The 20,231-nt window shown below is 34.5% G+C and overlaps 1 protein-coding gene across 1 annotated transcript; it reads right to left on the bottom strand.

Annotated features, from left to right (window-relative positions):
- Positions 1-597: 597 nt before the first annotated feature.
- LOC128668446 (uncharacterized) lies at positions 598-3,612 on the bottom strand. Its single transcript, XM_053741509.1, has one exon. It carries the CDS (start codon positions 3,610-3,612, stop codon positions 598-600), a length of 3,015 nt encoding a protein of 1,004 aa, XP_053597484.1.
- Positions 3,613-20,231: the final 16,619 nt, after the last annotated feature.

Raw genomic sequence — 20,231 nt, 5'->3', positions numbered from 1 at the left:
TCGTATCGTCGTGGGAGTATGGCGGAGTAGAAGGGGGGCAAAACGAAAGTGAAAGAGGACGAGCCGAGAGAGTGAGATACAGAAAACAAAAATGGTGACTGGACTATTTTGGAAAGTAGACGAGTGCAATTAGGAACAGATGTCCGGACTGATTTATGATAGGGCTTAAATAATTTAAGGATAAGGAGCAAAGGAGTCGTAAACACGGGACTAGAAGTATTTTACATTTTTAAATTTTAAACTTAATCCCTAAACAATAGAGCCGATGTTTGGCCGTTTACTTGAGCAAAAAATATTTAGACATAAAATAAGTTTTCAACTAAATCCTAAACAGATGTTTAAAATACGGTAAAATAAATGAAGCTAATATAACAATAAAATAAAATTGAAGATAAAAAAAAAAAAAAAAGATGGGTAATTCCTAAATTCCAGGGACAAATATTTTTAAACTAAAAATACAAAATATTACAAGGCGTAAATTAAATTCGTTAAATATACGTAAAATAATAAACTAATATAAGACTATTCTTCTGCGACGGAACATGCCGCCCGCCTTGAACGGATCTGCGTTCAAAATAAATGTTGGTGAAGTCGCCACTAGTCAAGGGGCAATGGGCACACGCGTTTGGTGCAGCGTTTGTATTCGCCGGTGGAAGTCTTCACGGTAACCACCCTGATGATGCCGTCTGCTCCGGGATGTACTGTGGTAATGCGCCCTAGCGCCCATTGAAGTGGAGGAAGATTTTCTTCTACAATAAGCACCAGTGAACCAACCTGTAGAACGTTCGATTTGTCGAGGTGCCCGCTCAGGGTTATGAGTTGGTGTAGGTATTCCTTGTGCCAGCGCTTCCAAAAATGTTGCTTCAGCTGCTGAGCATGTTGCCAAGCTGATAGGCGATTAGATGGTGTGTCGGTGAGGTCGTCCTGAGGAAAGCTTGTCAGAGGACCACCAACTAGGAAATGACCAGCGGTAAGGGAGAGCAGGTCATTTGGATCAGAGGACATAGGAGAAATAGGGCGGGAATTTAAAATTGCTTCTATTTCTATAACGCACGTCTCGAGCTGTTCAAATGTTAACAGCGTATCACCAACTGTACGAATCAGATGATGCTTAAAAGATTTTACGGCGGCCTCCCAGAGCCCACCGAAGTGGGGGGCACGAGGGGGAATAAAATGCCAAGTTATCCTTTCGGACGTAAGAAAACTTAGGACGGAGTTCTTATGCTCCTCCGAATTAAACAATGTTTGCAGTTCATTAAGCTCACGGTTTGCCCCGACGAAATTCGTGGCGTTATCCGAGTATATCTCGAGAGATTTTCCACGCCTTGAAAACAATCTTCGGAGGCTGCCAATAAAGGCCTCGGTGGTGAGATCACTTACTAGTTCTAAGTGAACTGCTTTGGTTGACATGCATACGTAAATTGCGACATAAACCTTCAATCGGCTACGATTGCGAAAGCGTTTTTCCTTTATGTATAAAGGACCGCAGTAGTCGACTCCAACACGGAGGAAAGGACGGGAAGGGGTGACACGGGGTTCAGGCAGGATTCCCATGACGTGATCAGCGGCACGCGGTTTCGCTCGAAAGCAGGTAATGCAACGATAGATAATTTTTCGCGTAATGTTGCGACCGTCTAAGGGCCAATACGTTTGACGCACCGAGTATAGGGTGGCTTGAGTGCCAGCATGCTTCAGCCGCACGTGCTCTTCGGTTATGATAAGACGCGTTATATAATGACGAGCTGGTAAGAGCAGGGGGTGTTGCTGCTCCTTAGTTAGCGAGGAACGAGCCAGCCTTCCTCCTACTCTTAGGAGATCTTGCTCGTCAAGATAGGGATTTAACGGAATTAATTTACTATTGTCGGAGATAACTTCATTGTTTTTTAGTTGCTTTATTTCTTTCAGAAAGGCGGAGTGCTGAGTAATCCTTATTATGAGATCATGAGCTTGTTGTAGCTCCTGTAAACTTAATCGATCAAATCTGCGATGATTTTTATGGCGAGCGTTGTAAACAAAACGCATTACGTAAGCCACTACCCGTTTTAATTTATGGCTAGAGTGGTATTTTTCGAGCAGATCATTGAGTCCGCACTCTATTTTCATACAAAGCACGCGATCGGGAATTATAGGCTTCATTTCTGGAATGTCGATTGAAGGGAGAGCTCCCTTGGGCCAAGTGCTAGGCTCGCACTGCAGCCAACTTGGGCCAGTCTGCCAGATGCTGTTGGCCACGAACTCAGCCGGAGTTTGGCCACGCGAAATAGAGTCCGCGGGATTGTCTTGAGAAGACACGTGGCGCCAATGGCAACGATGAGAAAGCCTCTGAATCTCCGCCACTCGATTGGCAACGAAGGTTTTTAGTAGATGAGGAGGGGTATTTATCCAATGAAGTGTGATAGTCGAGTCAGACCATAAGTAAACGTCCTTAATATCCAACAATAGGGTTTTAATAGCTACGTCATAGAGTCTGGAAAGCAATAACGCAGCGCAGAGCTCTAATCGAGGTAATGATAGTGATGACACTGGGGCAACTCGTGATTTTGAACAAACCAGATGAGTACGAACATGCCCAGCCTCATCGATAGAGCGGATGTAGATACATGCTCCGTATGCTCGCTCGCTTGCGTCACAAAATCCATGCAATTGGACATCGACTGCTCCCGAGAAAGCAACGCTGCGCTTGAAACGCAGCTCTTCAATCATAGACAACTGGGCCCGAAATTGGGCCCATAGTGAGTGAATTGAGATCGGGATTGATTCATCCCAGGCCAGTCCAGCCTTCCACAAAAGCTGCATTATTATCTTAGCATAGACAATTATAGGGCCAAGGAGGCCTAGTGGATCAAATAGTTTCGCAATTTGTGATAAAATTGCACGCTTGGTAGTGGCCTCGGAAGCAGGCGCGCTAATAGTGTAGAAGAGTGTGTCGTCCCGAGGACTCCACCGTATACCGAGAGTTTTGATGGTAGCGTCAGGATCCAGGGACATGTGGGTTCCCTCTGAGGCCTGAGGTAAATTTTGGATAAGGGCAGGCTCGTTGGAGGCCCATTTGCGAAGACGGAATTTGCCCCTTTTCAATAAATTAATTAATTCGTCACGTATGCACTCTGCTTCTGCGAGAGTTTTAGCGCCGGTAAACAAATCGTCGACGTAGAAGTCCCTCAGCAGAGCGATGACAGCCAGAGGGTATGCAGGACCTTCATCGTAAGCAAGTTGATGAAGGGTGCGCACTGATAAGTGAGACGCACAAGCAGTGCCATAGGTGACTGTGCTCAGCAAACAGGTCTTAATGGGCTCTTGAGAGGTTTCGCGATACAGAATTTTTTGGTAGATTGCATCCTCGGGGTGTACGAGGATTTGCCTGTACATCTTCTCTACGTCGGCAGTGAGCACGTAAGGGTGAGATCGCCAACGAGTGAGTATTGTAAATAAACTATCCTGAAGTTGTGGACCAACCATTAAAGTGTCATTCAAGGAAATTCCCGTAGATGTTTTCGCAGAACCGTCAAAGACTACACGGATCTTGGTGGTGATGCTGTCGTCCTTTAGGACAGCATGATGAGGGAGATAGAACCCTAAATGATCTTCACATAAGTCATCGGACACCGACATGTGACCCAACTCTTTATACTCCCGCAAAAATTCGAGGTAATCATGCTTGATTGCATGGTCTCGTTGGAAACGCCTTTCTAGCGCAAAAAATCTTTTTAAGGCTGACGAATATGAATCGCCTAGTCTGCTCTTTTTGCTGTTGAACGGCAAGCGAACTACATACCGACCCTCTACAGTCCGAGTGGTATGAAGCTTATAGTGCTCTTCACAAGCCTTTTCTTCCGAAGATAAGATTGCAACAGACGGAATTTCTTCCACCTCCCAAAATCGGGTTAAAGAGATATCAGACGATGGTGAGTTTAAATTAAGATGACACGACACGTTGGAAACGCTCAAATTGCTGTTTATTTCCCCAGCAACTATCCACCCAAGCAGCGTTTTATGCAGAACAGCGTCGGGATGATTTTTGAGGGAAATTTGTCCCACACTAAGGAGCTTATAAAAGAGCTTCACTCCGATCAGAGCATCGACCTCAGACGGCTTATAGAACTCTGGGTCCGCGAGGGATATATTTTTAGGTATTTCGAGCTGAGTTACATTAATGGCAATGGATGGCATTGACTGGCTGATCTGGGGAACAATTAAAAATTCAACAATTTTTTGAAATTTGCTATGACGCGATTTTAAAGTGGCGCGAGCAGAGTGTTTGACACTTGTAGAGGTGTTGTCCACCCCAGTTACTGAGATGTTTACCGCCTTTTTATCCAGATTTAAGAACTAAGCAGCCTTTTCTGTGATAAAGTGCGCCTGAGATCCTGCATCCAGGAATACTCGGCATTGCCTGATTTTTCCTTGCTTATTTACAAGGTCCACAATAGCTGTAGCTAGCAACGCTTCAGATGAGACCTGAGCGTGCATATTTATAGTCGATTTAGGCATATCGAAGGCCGTCGCAGATGCATTCAAAGGCGGCATTTCAGGTTTTGATTTATCGAAGTGAAGTAGAGTATGATGTCTATAACCACACGCTTGACACTTTCCTGAAGGGCACTGTGAAGAGTGATGACCCTTACGAAGACAATTAGTGCATAAATTAGACCCTTTTGCCGCTTCATAGCGAGCAAACGGTGATAAAGCTGCGAAGCCCTTACACGAATAGATATAATGATCGCCACCTTGACAATAGAGACAGCGATTTTGAGAGGTAGAAGCTGCGAACGATTGCTGAGAACGCGATTGAGCTCGTCCGTTTGACGGTGCTTGCCTAGAATTATTTGGAGGAGGCGCAGGTGCTTGAGCCCTAGAACCTTCAAGTTGAGCGCGCTTTGTTAAAAAGGTAAGCATCTGCTTCATTGTGGGTTTACTTACGCCACAACTGAATTCCTCCCATCGCTCCCGCATAAAATTGTTAAATTTGCTTACGAATAGCACGATCAATAATGAGTCCCAATAATCGGTGGGCTCACCAAGCTGATTTAAGACACGCAGATGCCGTTGTATGTGATCAAGAAATGATCGGATAGAAGACTCCTTTGAGATTGGAGGAGTATCCAGCAAAGATTTTATGTAACTGTCCCGTATAAATCTTCTGTCATCGTACCGTTCTTTTAGTAAGCCCCACGCTACCTCGTAGTTTTGAGATGACGTTTCAAGACAAGATATTACGTTGGCCGCTTCGCCAGTTAAGCAACCCTTTAGGTAGATTAATTTTCGTATAGGTGGAATATTGTGATCCTCGTTGACCAACGAGTTAAACAGATCATAAAATCCCAACCAAGTGTCAAAGGACCCGCTAAAGGTAGGTAGAGTGATGGTCGGTAAAGCAGGTAACATACTCATAGGATGGTTAAATGCATGAGGTGCGGTAAAATTGTTATTAACCGGTGTGGGAGTTGATAACACAGCCGATTGATTCGAAGGAGAGATAGTTACAGAAGGGATAGGAACGGTATTAACAAGCTGAGCTGCAATTGACGATACAACGCCTTGAGATACCGAGAGTGACGAGCTGGAGGTTGCAGAAGGACTCGAGGTTGTTGGAGACGAAACCAAAGAAGTGTCTCGCTTGCGTTGTTCTGAAAGAAGGTTCGTCGCGATTGCGTAAGTTTCATAATATAGATTTTCGAATTCGGTGCGATATGCGGTTAATTCTTCAGACTCCTCAAGAAGTGCCTCTAATTCAAGTTGATATTCTTCAAATAATTTCCGAACCGTCTCAATTTCTTTATACCGCTTCTCAAGGATTGGAAAATCTTTCGACGGATCAAATTTCTTTAGAAAGTTTTCATATGTCGTTAACGATCGCTTGGCATTACCGCGCTTAGTTTTTAACGCTTTAATTTGTTCAGCAGTCATTTTAATAATGAGGTTAACAAGTTAAAACAAAAATAAAAATAATAAAAAAAAATAAAAAATATTTAATGCAGAGAGCAGCGCGATAAAAACGAAAGCAATAATAAATGGGATTAATTATGGAATAATGTTGATTGGTGTCACACTGACTAACCTTTTGATGACCACGTGACTGCGAATCTGGTTACGACGATCTCTCGAGATGCTGGATTGCCGCTGATGTAGATGATGTTGACGTTGACGTAGACTCGAAGTTGATGTTGACCGGAGTGACGATGCGTTGAACTCCGGAACTGCAGGCTATCACTGACGTAATAACTTGAATGACTACACTTATTTGTGTCGTGCGTTTGCAGTAAATACACTGGCGATTGTGACAGCCACAATAAATAACGCACTGAATAACTAGCACTGTTATTTTTCACAAACTACTCGAACAATAGTACGCAATTATGGTTTATTTAATGATAACGATTGTGAACTGATGCCAGAATTAATTAATTTTAATATCCGGCTCGAAGGACCATGAAATGTCTCGCGACTAGTTTGCCGCGAGAATAAATTTTAACAATTAATTTTGTTAAATAATAATTTAAACAATTAAATTAAAGCCAATCTTAACAAGTAATTTTGTTAAGAAATAAATATTTAACAAGCAATTTTGCTAAATAAATATTGTTGTGGATTTATTAGACCGAGCGCAATGCTGATCTCTTCAAAGTATCGAGTACAACTAGTTTTTACATTTTACAAAAATATCTTAGCGTTAAACTTAAAGAACTAAGATTGAGGGAAAAAGGGGCGTGCTGCAAGGAAAGTGGAAAACTAAGGGTTGTGATTGGAGCGCGGAGGGCATTAGAAGGGCCAGAGAAAATGGGGAAGGGTCGTATCGTCGTAGGAGTGTGGCGGAGTAGAAGGGGGGCAAAACGAAAGTGAAAGAGGACGAGCCGAGAGAGTGAGATCCAGAAAAAAAATGGTGACTGGACTATTTTGGAGAGTAGACGAATGCAATTAGGAACAGATGTCCGGACTGATTTATGATAGGGCTTAAATAATTTAAGGATAAGGAGCAAAGGAGTCACAAACACGGGACTAGAAGTATTTTACATTTTTAAATTTTAAACTTAATCCCTAAACAATAGAGCCGATGTTTGGCCGTTTACTTGAGCAAAAAATATTTAGACATAAAATAAGTTTTCAACTAAATCCTAAACAGATGTTTAAAATACGGTAAAATAAATGAAGCTAATATAACAATAAAATAAAATTGAAGATAAAAAAAAAAAAGATGGGTAATTCCTAAATTCCAGGGACAAATATTTTTAAACTGAAAATACAAAATATTACAAGGCGTAAATTAAATTCGTTAAATATACGTAAAATAATAAACTAATATAAGACTATTATTCTGCGACGGAACAATCATCTCGATTCAAAATAAATTATTCTTCAAGAAAGAATATTTTACTTTTCGGACAATTGATTATATATCGGGGCAAAATATTTATTTTTCTCACTTTAAGAAAATATTTCTTACTTCAAGAAACATATATTATATTGGTTGAATAAAAAAAAAAATCTTATGCCAAGATGACTAAATTTAAGAAAATTTTCGTTTTCATTCAAAATTGCAAAAAATATTCTTGCGGCAAGAAAAAATTTCTTACGCCAAGATATCCTTTTTTTCTGTGTAGGAAATTGAATTTCTCACAGAAATGACTTGAGTTGTTACGCTTGTTACGACAATATTAAAAAAATATATCAAGCTTTCAAGGTATTTAATAATTTAAAACCATACGTAGTGACTTAAAGTACAGAAAAAAACCTGTGTACGGAATAGCCTACCGTGTGGCAAGTTTATCGTGCTGCACGCTTATATCCCTTATTCTATCCCACCTATTTCTGTACACTTATTCGCGTCGACAACCATAACGATTGTCTTTTTTATTTTATCTGTGTCAATCAGTCGATATAATCGACTTTCTGTAAAAAAATTCAAATTCAAATTAGAAAAAAAAAATATCTTAGATAACTTAAAAATAATTCATGGCACAAAACATTTGTTTTTGTGTCACCGGTGTCATTTAAAAAGGATTGAAGTTACTTCTCATAATACTCGGATTTTATGTTAAAATTCAACACAAGTAGTCTGTGTTGAAAAATAACACAAATATTATGTGGACCGTTTTTAATACACAGATTGTGTTGATTTTAACACAATATTTTTTACTGTGTAGCCCAAGCCTGGATCGCCACTGAATGGCCGAGATAGGGGACCCCAGTCTCGGTCCAAGCTCGAGTAATGATCAGAATGGCCAGCATTAAGTAATCATTCTTGATTCAAGAATGGGCCAATATAGACGTGCCAAAGCTAGGTTCCCCAGTGCAAAGCCAAGCAGGGTCCCCTTGTTCAACTATGGCAGCTCTTGTATGGGGGTACTATTGAAATGATAACGAATTAAAAAACTTTTGATATATACGGTTCTAACCCTATAATGTTCGGTCTTAAAACCCCATTATAATTTTGATTTAAAAGCTGGAAGAGTAGGGAGCGCTTAGGCGATGGACGCCAGTGCCGTGATTTGTATACCCAGCGAAGGGGGACAGAAGAGTCGTCGCCTCTATATTATAAATAAAATAGCTACGTGGCACTGGCGTGACACGTGCGCCGAACTAAAAAACAGAGAAAGGGAACTTCATGGTTAGATTAACACAATCATCACTTCCACAAGTAAATACTGCGTTCTCATTGGCGCTATTCCCATTTCGCTCACATTGAGATTTATTGCGCTTCCAGAACATTGAAGGGTTAAAGATAATTTCCGAATTTTATTACAGTACATGTGAATACGGTAAATCTATATACTAGTATAATCAGTCAGGTGTTTTAAAAAAGATTTTTTAGATCTTACTTATTTTTCGTTTGAATTTCAAATGAATAGGATTTTTGTTTTTTTTTTTATCAAAATTTTTTTTCTTTCTGTGTTACTGTTAAGAAAAAAATTCCTGTTTTGAAAGTACGGAAAATTTTTTTCATGTATTCAAAAAAAATTCACAGATGGCATTAGCTGAAATGAAAAAACTTAACTTGCTGCTACAAAACTATTTAACCCTTTAACGGTGAAGTTGGACAAATTATGAGATTCAGGCTCGGTCAGTACCGAAATTCACTCATAAGGTGGCTGGTGAGTTCCTTGAGTATACCCTTTCATTTGCTATTTTAATTTTTTCAGTGATTTTATTTTATTAATTATTTTCAATATTACAAATTACTTTGAGTTTTAAAAGAAATTTAATTTTTTTTTTCTTATTCTTATCTTCACGGACGGTACTGCTCACGAGAGCTCACGGATACACACTAATACCGATACACACCGCCCATTTGACAGGCCTCGCAGTAAAGGAAACGCCCAGAAGCGTAAAAAGGTTAATATAAATGAAACATGAAGTTATACTATTTAATGTAATTTAAAGCTTCATAACTCTTTCTCTGTTAGTTTTACGAACAAAACATTCAGAAGCATATTTGTAGAGAATTTAATTTCCTAGAGGATTATGTACTTAAACTTTCAAAAAAAAAAAAAAAAAAAAAAAAAATAAATAAATAAAAATAAAAATATATATATATATATATATATATTTTAAACTTTTCTTTTTTTTTTTTTAAACAAAAAAAAATTTTTACATGCAATTCAAGTGTAAAATTGAATATCACTGGAGATCTTAATAGAATTGAGCTTTTAAACTTCTCATTCAGTTTTTCATACCTAAGACTAAATTTTGCGACCATGGGTAAAAACTTTTGTTTTCAAAACACCTTTCTGTTCATCCTATGGTGTGAAATATAAATTTATAGTATAAATTGAATTTTATACTAATCCGAATGTAATATAAGTTATATGTCTGCGACTATTAAAATATAGGGGAGGGTGGGGCACGACGGCCTTCTTAAGCCGGTAATTATTTTTCATAACTTTTAATCTTCAGGTAAACTTTATTTGGTCCTATCTTGATTAAATCTATCAAGGTTTTACCAGAACTCGAAAAGAGAAAAATTTTTTTTTTCTGGGGCACGACGGCTCCCCCCCCCCCCAAAATCTTAAAAAAAAAAAATTTTTTTGTTTTTTGAAAAAAAAAAAAGTTTATGCATAAATATACTATTTCCGTACTTTTGTAATTTCATAGACTTGGAATTTATTTAAAAAAAATGTTATTCGCTGATATAACCGGTTTTTCTCTCTCTACCCTGATACTGTTATTGTTTAAAAGAATTATTGTTAATTTTATTTAATATTATTGTTAAATTGTTTTAAATAAATAATAACTGTTTTAATTTCAAAAACTGTGCTTTCAATTTTTTATTTCATTTTTCGTTAAATTTTTGGCTCTCATGGAATAATTTTCATAAATCAAGTTTTTTAGGTGGTCCATTGTGCCCCAGATATTGCAGATTAGCTTAAAACATCAGCGGTATTATAATTTGGCCGAAAATAAAAAAAAAATTTTTTGACCAAATTTTGAAGGGGGGCCGTCGTGCCCCACCCTCCCCTATATTGTACAGGTATATTAAGTATTATATGGTAGAATTTCGTAACATCATTTTCCAACTATTTTGAGCACTTTTAAACTCGTACCGATCCTACAAACTGAAATATAGGAAAAAATATAGCTAAACGTGTGTTAAGTTATGTATGTTCACATGTACTGATCATCCTATGGTGTGAAATATATATAGTATATATTGAATGATCTACTAATCTGAAAACAACATAAGTTATACATATACATATATATGTATATATATATTTATATATCTGTCAATATATCTGTGAATATTAAAATATATATTTTACCGTTATATTGAATGTTGGATGATTAAGGTTATATAAAAAATGTACTACACGATTTTAGAATATATTATACAATAAGCGGAAAAATTTTCCGTATTTAATTTTATCTCTTTCTATAAATACAAAGTATAATTATTGGTAAAAACCCATAATCGAGTGGTTGTAAAATTTGATGTCTACCTTAAAGCTTAAGGGCGAACTCATAGCAGGGTGCAATATTGAGATCATTAGTATAATCGACTATACGGATTAGACGTCGAAAGATTAATGTTTGTTTATCTTAGGTGCGCCATAGTATTATGTCAACGTTTCTGTAAGTCTTTGTCTTAGAACGGTTTCAGATATGGTAAATAATTTAAACAATGAAATTTTATGATACCCCTATATTTAAGGTAATGTGGAAAAGATTTTACCGGATTTCTTTTGAAAAATAAAGTAGGTAATAACTTTGAACACCTGAGAAGCTTTCGATGAGCCACTATGAGCACAATATTTAATGGATTACTACGTCCGAGATATGTTGTTTAAATCATTTCTTTTACATTATATTTTAGGTGATTTTGTAGTAAACAAATATAAATAAATTTTTATTTTATGTTGGACTCAAATTTTTTTAATAAACTATAAATTATTCAATTACTAAAATGTAATTCATAGCACAAGTGGCTATTGGATTAATACTGCTCCATTAATACATGTACAGAAGGATAATAAACAACATATGTAAGTGATGAAAATCAACTTCGATTATTTACCGAGAAATCAATGAGATTTTTATTTGTTTTTTAAAAGTTAATTAACAATAGGATAATAACTAAATAATTTCAAGATATTGATATTTTAAAATAATGTAGATTTTTGCCAGTAAATCCTGAAAATTTCATTAATTTATCTATAATGGTCGTTTTGAAATCTATTTTTTAATTAAAAGTATTCAAAATTGTCATTGTTAAAATGAAAAATTTTTTCTTGCTTTACAAAGAAAAAGAATAACATAAAAAATATTTTTTTTTGAAAAATAAAGTACATAATTCTGTCGAAAATTGAATTTTCTACAAAAATTCTTCTGAGTGTTTTTTTTGTAGAATTAACAGAAAAAGAGTTATGAAGCTTTATATTAAATTAAATAGCATAACTTCATGTTTCATTTATATTAACGTTTTAACGCTTCTGTGCGTTTCCCCCACCGCGAGTCCTGTCAAGTGGGCGGTGTGTATCCGCATTAGTGTGTATCCGTGAGCTCTGGTGAGCAGTACGGTCCGTGAAGATGAGAATTAAAAAAAGTAAAGAAATTATAAGAAATTCTCAGATAGCACATTTGCTTTTATGACATCTATAAGATATCAGTTTTTAGGCTACTTTTGGACATGTCAATAAGGCATCAATATGTTGACAAAACGATCAAAAATTTATGTCACCGAAAAAATACTTACTTAAAAGACTTAAAACAAGTGGCGACAAAAAGTAAATCACAAATAGTGGTCAAAAGGTCATCCAAACGACTTTTTAATTGACATGAGACAGGAAAAACAACACAAATTTTTTCTGTCTTCGGGACCAACATTTGCATGTTGTATTCATACAAAAAAAGATAACTTTGAGACAAAAGAAAATTTGTCTTATCCTTTTAAAAGACATCTTAAAGTTAACTCTGAGCTACTTGGGTAATTTAAAAGAAAAAAATTGAATTCAAATTTCTTTTAAATTCAAAATAATTCATGATATTGAAAATAATTAATAAAATAAAATCACTGAAAAAATTAAAATAGCAAAAAAAAGGGTATACTTAAGGAACTCACCGGCTACTACATGAGTGAATTTCGGTACTGACCAAGCTTGAATCTCTTAATTTGTCCAAATTCACCGTTAAAGGGTTAAACAGTTTTTCGACAGAAAGTTAGGTTTCGTCATTGAGCTAATTCTATCTGTGAATTTTATTTGAATGCATGACAAAAATTTTCCGTACTTTCAAAACAGGACTTTTTTTCTTAATAACAACACAGAAAAAAAAATATTTTGCTTAAAAAAAAAAAATCCTATTTATTGAAAATTCATACGGAACATAAGTAAGATCTCAAAAATCTTTTTTAAAACACGTGACTGACTATACTAGTATGTATTGATTTACCGTATTTACATGTACTGCAATAAAATTCGGAAATTATCTTTAACCCTTCAATGCTCTGAAAGCGCCATGAATCTCAGTGTGAGCAAAACAGGGATAGCGCCAATGAGATCGCAGTATTTTTTGTTAAATAAGTTATGATTGTGTTAGTCTAACCGTGAGGTTCTCTTTCGTTGTTATTTAGTGCTACGCACGTGTCACGCCAGTGCCGTAGCTAACTTATTTATAATATAGAGGCAACGACTCTTCTGTCCCCCTTCGCTGGTTATACAAATCCTACTAAAAACAGATTTTCTGTATAAAGTCACGCCAAGTACACGATTAAAATTTTTTCAAAGTAAAAAAAAAAATTATTTTTTACAAAAAAAAAAGTCAATTCGAAAAAATACCAAGTACCTAGTATGATGCAAAATCATAACAAACAATTTCAAAAAATTAGAATAAAAATTGAACAACAAAATTTCAATGTACTTGGTGTGCTTACAAAAGAGTAAAATAAAAACATATTTGATTTTATTACAAATTAATTTTACTTAGGCACATGTAGTAACGCTCACCAAGTACATTGAAATTTTGTTGTACAATTATTTTTTTAATTTTAAGAAAATGTTTGTTATAATTTTGCATCATACTAGGGACATGGTATTTTTTCGATTTGACGTTTTTTTTTTTGCAAAAATTAATTTTTTTTTTACTTTTAAAAAATTTTAAACGTGTACTTCGCGCGACTTTATACAGAGAATCTGTTTTTGGTAGGATTTTTTTTTTTTGCAGTGTTATTATATTTTTCAATTGTTAGTATTATTTGACGCATAACTCATTGTTTGTCAATAATATAGTATTAATTAGAGATCTATACATATTTTTAACGCATTTACTAAATAAAAATGATAATTTAATTGATCTGTAGATAGCACTGAATTATATATATATACACTGTAAATCCCTTATTAGAGAGGTAATTTTTAAATATAGACATTGCGGGTAGCTAGATAGAACATAAAAAAGATAATCACGGATTATATTTTGAAAATTTTTAAAATTATCTGATGCATCATTAATTGTTAGTCAATAATAATTACTTAATTAGAGATAATTATACGTATTTTTGACGCAATTAATACGTAAACATACTTGAACTGACCTACATTTATATCTATACATACATATGTATATATAGCACTAAGTTGCCCGATTTTGGTACTGTTTAGCAGATATAACTTCATATACAACAGAACGAAATTCAAAATTTTGACGTTATTATTAACTACAAGTTGTTACCAACATTCTTAGAAAGTTGACGATAATCGACTGCCGCAACCTGACGCCAACTTTCGGAGAAAATTGTAGTCAACTTTCTGACAATTCTGTCAACTAGGGGAATGCCAGCTGTTGGCACACATTTTCTTAGATAATAGGCGACTAATTGCCGTCAACTTATGGAAATGCCAACATTCTTTGCGGCCAACTGGATAACAAGTTGCTGCAGTTGGTTGTTACTAGCTCGCTTCCAACTTGATTATTAGAAATCACTTATGGCCGAAGCTGTATATCTCAGCTCCACTTACATAACTCCTCATTATAAACCAATAACTCAATGTAAGTGCATCTGATTTATTCTGATTGCAATCGTTTTTTGGTCGTTTATCGATCAATGTCGGTCTATCAAAGTTGTTTGTGAGTTAATTTTCTACTTCGTTATTTTATTAATTTTCCCATTTAAATCACTAGGAAATCGGTTGTCAATGATTGCCGGTTAAAACAACGAAAACAGTAATTTATTTATAATAAAAATGTAACTAAGAAACTAGATTTGTCATTAGTACTCTTCAATAAATATAATATTTTTTTTTGTATAACGATAAAAAATCTTCCGATTAAAAATAATTATATGTTTCCATTTGTTAAAAACACGATTTTCAAATTTTACTAATAAGGTATAGACAGGTAGCGCCACAATGTTAGATGTACGAAATAACCCTAAAAGCCACCTTAGCTTAACATTGATAGTAATTTGATAACTTGGAAAAAAAATTAGTGGTTGATTTTTCCTTAATTTAGAGGGCACTTTTTGATTACTAGATAAAAACACTAATAAAAGTTCCCATGAAATTTTCGTCAAATGTCTGATAACTTCGGGCTTTTCCGTTTTGACGGTATTTTGTATACGACTTTTAAAATAAATTTGGATTCGAATTCGGGTAGTAAATCTACGTCCAATTGTATCGCAAGTTTTATGCAAATTCTTGTCAATAACGAAAGAGGCCGAAGTTGATGGACATTTGATGAAAATTTCGAGGAAACTTTCGCAACTTAAATTTTGCTAAGTAAACTGTACAATTAGGAAATATCCTTACAATTAGCATTCGAGTCCGAGAGTCGGCTGAAATTTTCCTGATGATTTTTCATGTAAAAATTCGACCAACTACATACTGTACCCGACTAAATCAGTTATTCATGATACAAACAAGGATGCAATCAGATTGATGCACAACGATGAGAAAACAGAGAATGGAAAAAGGGAGGAAGGGGTGAAATCAGAAACCCGAATAGAACTTTGTACTACGAGAGCAAACGGTAAAAGCCGGAAATAAATAATTCAAAGTAAAAAAATGTAAAATAGATAAATATATATATATATATATATATATATATATATATATATATATATATATATATATATATATATATAAATATATATTTTATTATTCGAAATAATAAAAATGAGGGTTTAAAACAAAAGTTATTACTCCGATAGCATAAGAAAAAATAACAATCGACTATAAAATTATATACATCGACTTAGAGATTTATATTGTTTGAAACTTCAAAATTTTTGGTTTAAGTTTTAATATTTACTATCGTCAGTCTAAAAAATATTATCCTGCCATTGACCCTATACAATTCAAAATAATAATTTTTACTATTTGAAATTTTAAAAACTATATCTTTACCCTATACTTTTTTTCTTTCAGCATAAGTATATTTTAATAGATTACATATATATTTTAATCTTATACTTTATAATAAACAACAAAATCGCAACGGGCGCCGCATTATTATTCGAAACTTGGTTTAAGAATATTTATTTTAAGTCAAATATATTTTGTTTCTAACCAAGCAAAAAAAATCGGTCTGTCGGTTGACCCTGCGGGCCAGCCCCGAAACTTCCCGCTGTTTTCGACCTGAAAGAGCTCGAAAACATTAGTGTAGATATATTTTCGAGCTCTTCGAGCTCGAAAATGCTATCACATGCAATTGTTTTTTTATGATCTTTTCAAGCTCTAACAAGTTACCTGTTGTGCTGAAGTTTGAAAATTTAAGAATCGAAAATCATCAATGAAGCGGTTTTTAAAATTTAGTTCCTGATTTTGTTCAGTAAAATAAGTGTATTGAGGCAGAAATCAATGTCGGGGATCAAAATCAAGATTTAAATAAATTTTGACTCATGTAAGAAACAATAAAATATGAAATATCCGATAAAAATATTAAAAACTACGTTTTATCGATTTTTTTGTTGATAATATGATTTAAACTAAAAACCAAGTTCGATGACATTATATGATCGAAAGAAACCATAAAAAAGATGAGTTGGTATGATATCAGGCACATTTTAGTACGTCATATTCTGATTTATCTGGAAAAAATAACATAAAATGTTATTTCTTTAACTTTTTAACGCCAATATCTTTTGAACTAATCAATCGATTTTTGATAGTTGACGTGGCAATCGGCGCGTTTAATTGAATTCTAGAGCTGATTAAAATTTAAAATCGATCGCGTCAGTCGTTTCGAAAATATTTAGAAAAAACCGTTTTTCACCATTTCTTTCTCCCGCGATAACTTTCGAACGAATTATCCGATATTGATGTTTGAGGTAACAATCGACGCGTTTTATTGAGTACTAGAGCTGATTAGATTTTGAAGTCGATCGTATAAGTCGTTTTTGAGAAATCAATAAAAAACTAAAAAAAAAATTTTTTTTTTTTTCGTAATTCGCAAATATTTTCGAGTCTATTCAATCAAATACTTTGAAATTTTTAGGAAAGTTGAAGGCCAACAAGCTCTTTCGATTGCCACCTCAACCATCCAAATCGATTCATTAGTTCAAAAGTTTCAAAGAGTTTACACACACATACACACACACACACACACACACGCGGACATCATTCTGAAAATAGTCAGAATAGCTTCCTAGGACCTCAAAACGTCGACATCTGATGAAAACTCGATTTTCGAAAATCGGGGTGAAAACAATAACTTCCCGAAATTTTTGAAAATCGTCGATTTTCTTAGCGGGAAGTTAAAAAACTATCAAAACAAGATACTTTTCTGTCTTGGTTGGTGAGTATAGGAAATTGTCACAATATATATCAACATCTCAAACCAAGAACTTTTTTTGCGTGACAGAAGAACATTTACTCTCAGTTTGAGAAAACTACATTATCGACTCAAGACAACGGTCTATTGTAATGAGAAAATTTTAATTTTGATTTAAATAAATTATAATCTTAGCTTAATAAAATAACTTTTTTTGAATCATGCAAATATTTACTTAACGGAAGACATAAAATTCTCCCATTGATGATTTTTTTTCTTGACTTAAAAAAATTCTAGTCTCGATTCAAGAAAATAAATGACTCTACTTAAAAAAATATATCGACCTATATTTTTCAGTGAATCTAACCTAATATAAATATTAAATATTGTCAAGCAGGAAAGAAGTGTATGCGTATATTCAGAACACCGCAATACAGCAGTAGAGAGGATAAGGAATAAACTCTCTCGATTAAATGGCTTATGAACAAATTGAGAAAAATAAATTGTTTGCTCATGGTAGGAATCGAACCCAGACCGATTCGGCATCACGCGAAAGCTTTACCAGTTATGCTACCCGACCATTTCCTGAACATTCGTTCACTTTACCCATATCTAGTTAGCACACTGTACAATGTAGAGTCTAAACTACCGCCACTTTAGTATAGTACAGTTAGCTTTCCCAAGAGAATTTTTGCGTTGAGCCGTGAGCGCAGTTGCTGTTGGTTCAAACGTCTACGCTTACTTGCCGCAACACAACAAATACTTAAGCCAAGATATTTCTTACCATTGAATCGAGTACTTTTAATTCTTCACTCGAGTCACAAATCATCTCGATTCAAAATAAATTATTCTTCAAGAAAGAATATTTTACTTTTCGGACAATTGATTATATATCGGGGCAAAATATTTATTTTTCTCACTTTAAGAAAATATTTCTTACTTCAAGAAACATATATTATATTGGTTGAATAAAAAAAAAAATCTTATGCCAAGATGACTAAATTTAAGAAAATTTTCGTTTTCATTCAAAATTGCAAAAAATATTCTTGCGGCAAGAAAAAATTTCTTACGCCAAGATATCCTTTTTTTCTGTGTAGGAAATTAAATTTCTCACAGAAATGACTTGAGTTGTTACGCTTGTTACGACAATATTAAAAAAATATATCAAGCTTTCAAGGTATTTAATAATTTAAAACCATACGTAGTGACTTAAAGTACAGAAAAAAACCTGTGTACGGAATAGCCTACCGTGTGGCAAGTTTATCGTGCTGCACGCTTATATCCCTTATTCTATCCCACCTATTTCTGTACACTTATTCGCGTCGACAACCATAACGATTGTCTTTTTTATTTTATCTGTGTCAATCAGTCGATATAATCGACTTTCTGTAAAAAAATTCAAATTCAAATTAGAAAAAAAAAATATCTTAGATAACTTAAAAATAATTCATGGCACAAAACATTTGTTTTTGTGTCACCGGTGTCATTTAAAAAGGATTGAAGTTACTTCTCATAATACTCGGATTTTATGTTAAAATTCAACACAAGTAGTCTGTGTTGAAAAATAACACAAATATTATGTGGACCGTTTTTAATACACAGATTGTGTTGATTTTAACACAATATTTTTTACTGTGTAGCCCAAGCCTGGATCGCCACTGAATGGCCGAGATAGGGGACCCCAGTCTCGGTCCAAGCTCGAGTAATGATCAGAATGGCCAGCATTAAGTAATCATTCTTGATTCAAGAATGGGCCAATATAGACGTGCCAAAGCTAGGTTCCCCAGTGCAAAGCCAAGCAGGGTCCCCTTGTTCAACTATGGCAGCTCTTGTATGGGGGTACTATTGAAATGATAACGAATTAAAAAACTTTTGATATATACGGTTCTAACCCTATAATGTTCGGTCTTAAAACCCCATTATAATTTTGATTTAAAAGCTGGAAGAGTAGGGAGCGCTTAGGCGATGGACGCCAGTGCCGTGATTTGTATAACCAGCGAAGGGGGACAGAAGAGTCGTCGCCTCTATATTATAAATAAAATAGCTACGTGGCACTGGCGTGACACGTGCGCCGAACTAAAAAACAGAGAAAGGGAACTTCATGGTTAGATTAACACAATCATCACTTCCACAAGTAAATACTGCGTTCTCATTGGCGCTATTCCCATTTCGCTCACATTGAGATTTATTGCGCTTCCAGAACATTGAAGGGTTAAAGATAATTTCCGAATTTTATTACAGTACATGTGAATACGGTAAATCTATATACTAGTATAATCAGTCAGGTGTTTTAAAAAAGATTTTTTAGATCTTACTTATTTTTCGTTTGAATTTCAAATGAATAGGATTTTTGTTTTTTTTTTTATCAAAATTTTTTTTCTTTCTGTGTTACTGTTAAGAAAAAAATTCCTGTTTTGAAAGTACGGAAAATTTTTTTCATGTATTCAAAAAAAATTCACAGATGGCATTAGCTGAAATGAAAAAACTTAACTTGCTGCTACAAAACTATTTAACCCTTTAACGGTGAAGTTGGACAAATTATGAGATTCAGGCTCGGTCAGTACCGAAATTCACTCATAAGGTGGCTGGTGAGTTCCTTGAGTATACCCTTTCATTTGCTATTTTAATTTTTTCAGTGATTTTATTTTATTAATTATTTTCAATATTACAAATTACTTTGAGTTTTAAAAGAAATTTAATTTTTTTTTTCTTATTCTTATCTTCACGGACGGTACTGCTCACGAGAGCTCACGGATACACACTAATACCGATACACACCGCCCATTTGACAGGCCTCGCAGTAAAGGAAACGCCCAGAAGCGTAAAAAGGTTAATATAAATGAAACATGAAGTTATACTATTTAATGTAATTTAAAGCTTCATAACTCTTTCTCTGTTAGTTTTACGAACAAAACATTCAGAAGCATATTTGTAGAGAATTTAATTTCCTAGAGGATTATGTACTTAAACTTTCAAAAAAAAAAAAAAAAAAAAAAAAATAAATAAATAAAAATAAAAATATATATATATAT

This window comes from Microplitis demolitor, chromosome 8 (genome assembly GCF_026212275.2).
Source record: "Microplitis demolitor isolate Queensland-Clemson2020A chromosome 8, iyMicDemo2.1a, whole genome shotgun sequence".
In the NCBI taxonomy this organism is placed as follows: domain Eukaryota; kingdom Metazoa; phylum Arthropoda; class Insecta; order Hymenoptera; family Braconidae; genus Microplitis; species Microplitis demolitor.
Note: the sequence above shows the minus strand (reverse complement) of the source record. Positions and strands in the feature narration are given on the sequence as shown.